The sequence below is a fragment of the Pseudomyrmex gracilis genome, unplaced genomic scaffold, assembly GCF_002006095.1.
Source record: "Pseudomyrmex gracilis isolate BER0280 unplaced genomic scaffold, ASM200609v1 scaffold_101, whole genome shotgun sequence".
NCBI lineage: Eukaryota > Metazoa > Arthropoda > Insecta > Hymenoptera > Formicidae > Pseudomyrmex > Pseudomyrmex gracilis.
The window spans coordinates 286,764-288,056 of NW_018020685.1; the positions used below are offsets into that span (position 1 = coordinate 286,764).

At 34.6% G+C, this 1,293-nt stretch overlaps 2 protein-coding genes across 3 annotated transcripts in view; one reads left to right on the forward strand and one right to left on the reverse strand.

Annotated features, from left to right (window-relative positions):
- LOC109855877 overlaps window positions 1-1,293 on the forward strand; it is an 83,561-nt gene that overhangs the window by 50,439 nt on the left and 31,829 nt on the right. The window lies entirely within an intron of this gene.
- LOC109855884 (BUD13 homolog) overlaps window positions 1-1,293 on the reverse strand; it is a 3,963-nt gene that overhangs the window by 1,319 nt on the left and 1,351 nt on the right. The window contains exons 4-5 of the mRNA XM_020430580.1: window positions 684-1,292; window positions 301-568 (exon numbers count right to left, since the gene is read on the reverse strand). Of these exons, the coding sequence (XP_020286169.1) occupies window positions 301-568; window positions 684-1,292 (877 nt within the window). The remainder of the gene's footprint in view (window positions 1-300; window positions 569-683; window position 1,293) is intronic.

Genomic DNA, 1,293 nt, shown 5'->3' on the forward strand with positions numbered 1-1,293 from the left:
GTGTTATCTCTTTCAAGTATGTATGATAATTCTTATATTTATTTCTTTTTATTTGTAATCACGGTTTTTCTTAAATGTTTTGCGCTTTTATTCTTTAATTTACTATTAGATCACATTTCTATACACTGATGAAGGTCTAAACCATTTGACCGAAACGTCTGTTGAATTTAATAAAGACTATTTGTGATACACGACCAACTTGTATTTTACTGCTCGGATCGGCTTTTCAACTCAATCTCTTGACAATTTCACGAGCGAATCAACGATAAATAAATAAATTTATATAAATATTGTTTATACCATTCTAAACTCCTCTATTTCTCGCCGTTTGATAACTCTTGTTTCCTCTCGCGACGCTTTCGCATCTTGCAAACCTGCTTTTTTTCCATCCAATGTCTTTGTCATTCGACCGTGATGATCTTTGGAATGATCTTCNGTGTGTCCACGTTCGAAATCAGTCGTTTCATCGTTCCAACGTGATTTTTTTCTTTCGTTTTTCATATTCGAGTACGATCGAGATTTACGATCGCGTTCTTCGTATTCCCTTTCCGGTTTAATCCTATTCGATCTAAAACATTTGTAAAAAAAAAAAAAAAAAAATTACTTTCATCATTTCGACAAAATATTATTTATAAAATTATTTCAATCGTTATTTTACTACAACAAAATTATCAATAATTTACCTCGATACGTCATCTTTATTGGAATTTCTATCGCGATAATCGTAGCCTCTATCGTCTCTGTGCGAACCGGAACGTGGCGAATTGTCTCTCCGAGACCTATGTTCTTTGCGGCGAGATCTATTCACATCTGCGTCCCTGTCTTTATTCTTTCTGCTTTTATTAAAATTTGTGTCTAGATTCTGTTTGCTTTTTCTAAATGAACTTAAATCCGAATCATTGTCTTTATTATCTGACATTCGATAACTTCGTCCGGACATATTGTTTGTTGATGTGTGATGTTTTGTACTTCTTCTGGGTGGACTCGAGTCAGAGTCATTGTTCCTAGACTGTCTAGGTGGACTTTGATCCGAATCATAATTTTTAGATTTCCTGGGCGGACTCAAATCGGAATCATCATCTTTTGATCGTTTATGTAACTTTGAATCTGCATACTTGTTTTTAGAATGCCTAGGTGGACTCAAATCTGAATCATTATCGTGAGCTCGTTTTAAATTTGAATCTTTATGTTTTTTTTCTTTAGACCGCTTAGATCTAAGTGGACTCAAATCCGAATCGTCGTCTTTGGGTCGTTCATGTGGACTTGGATTTCTGTTTTTAGACCGCTTAGATC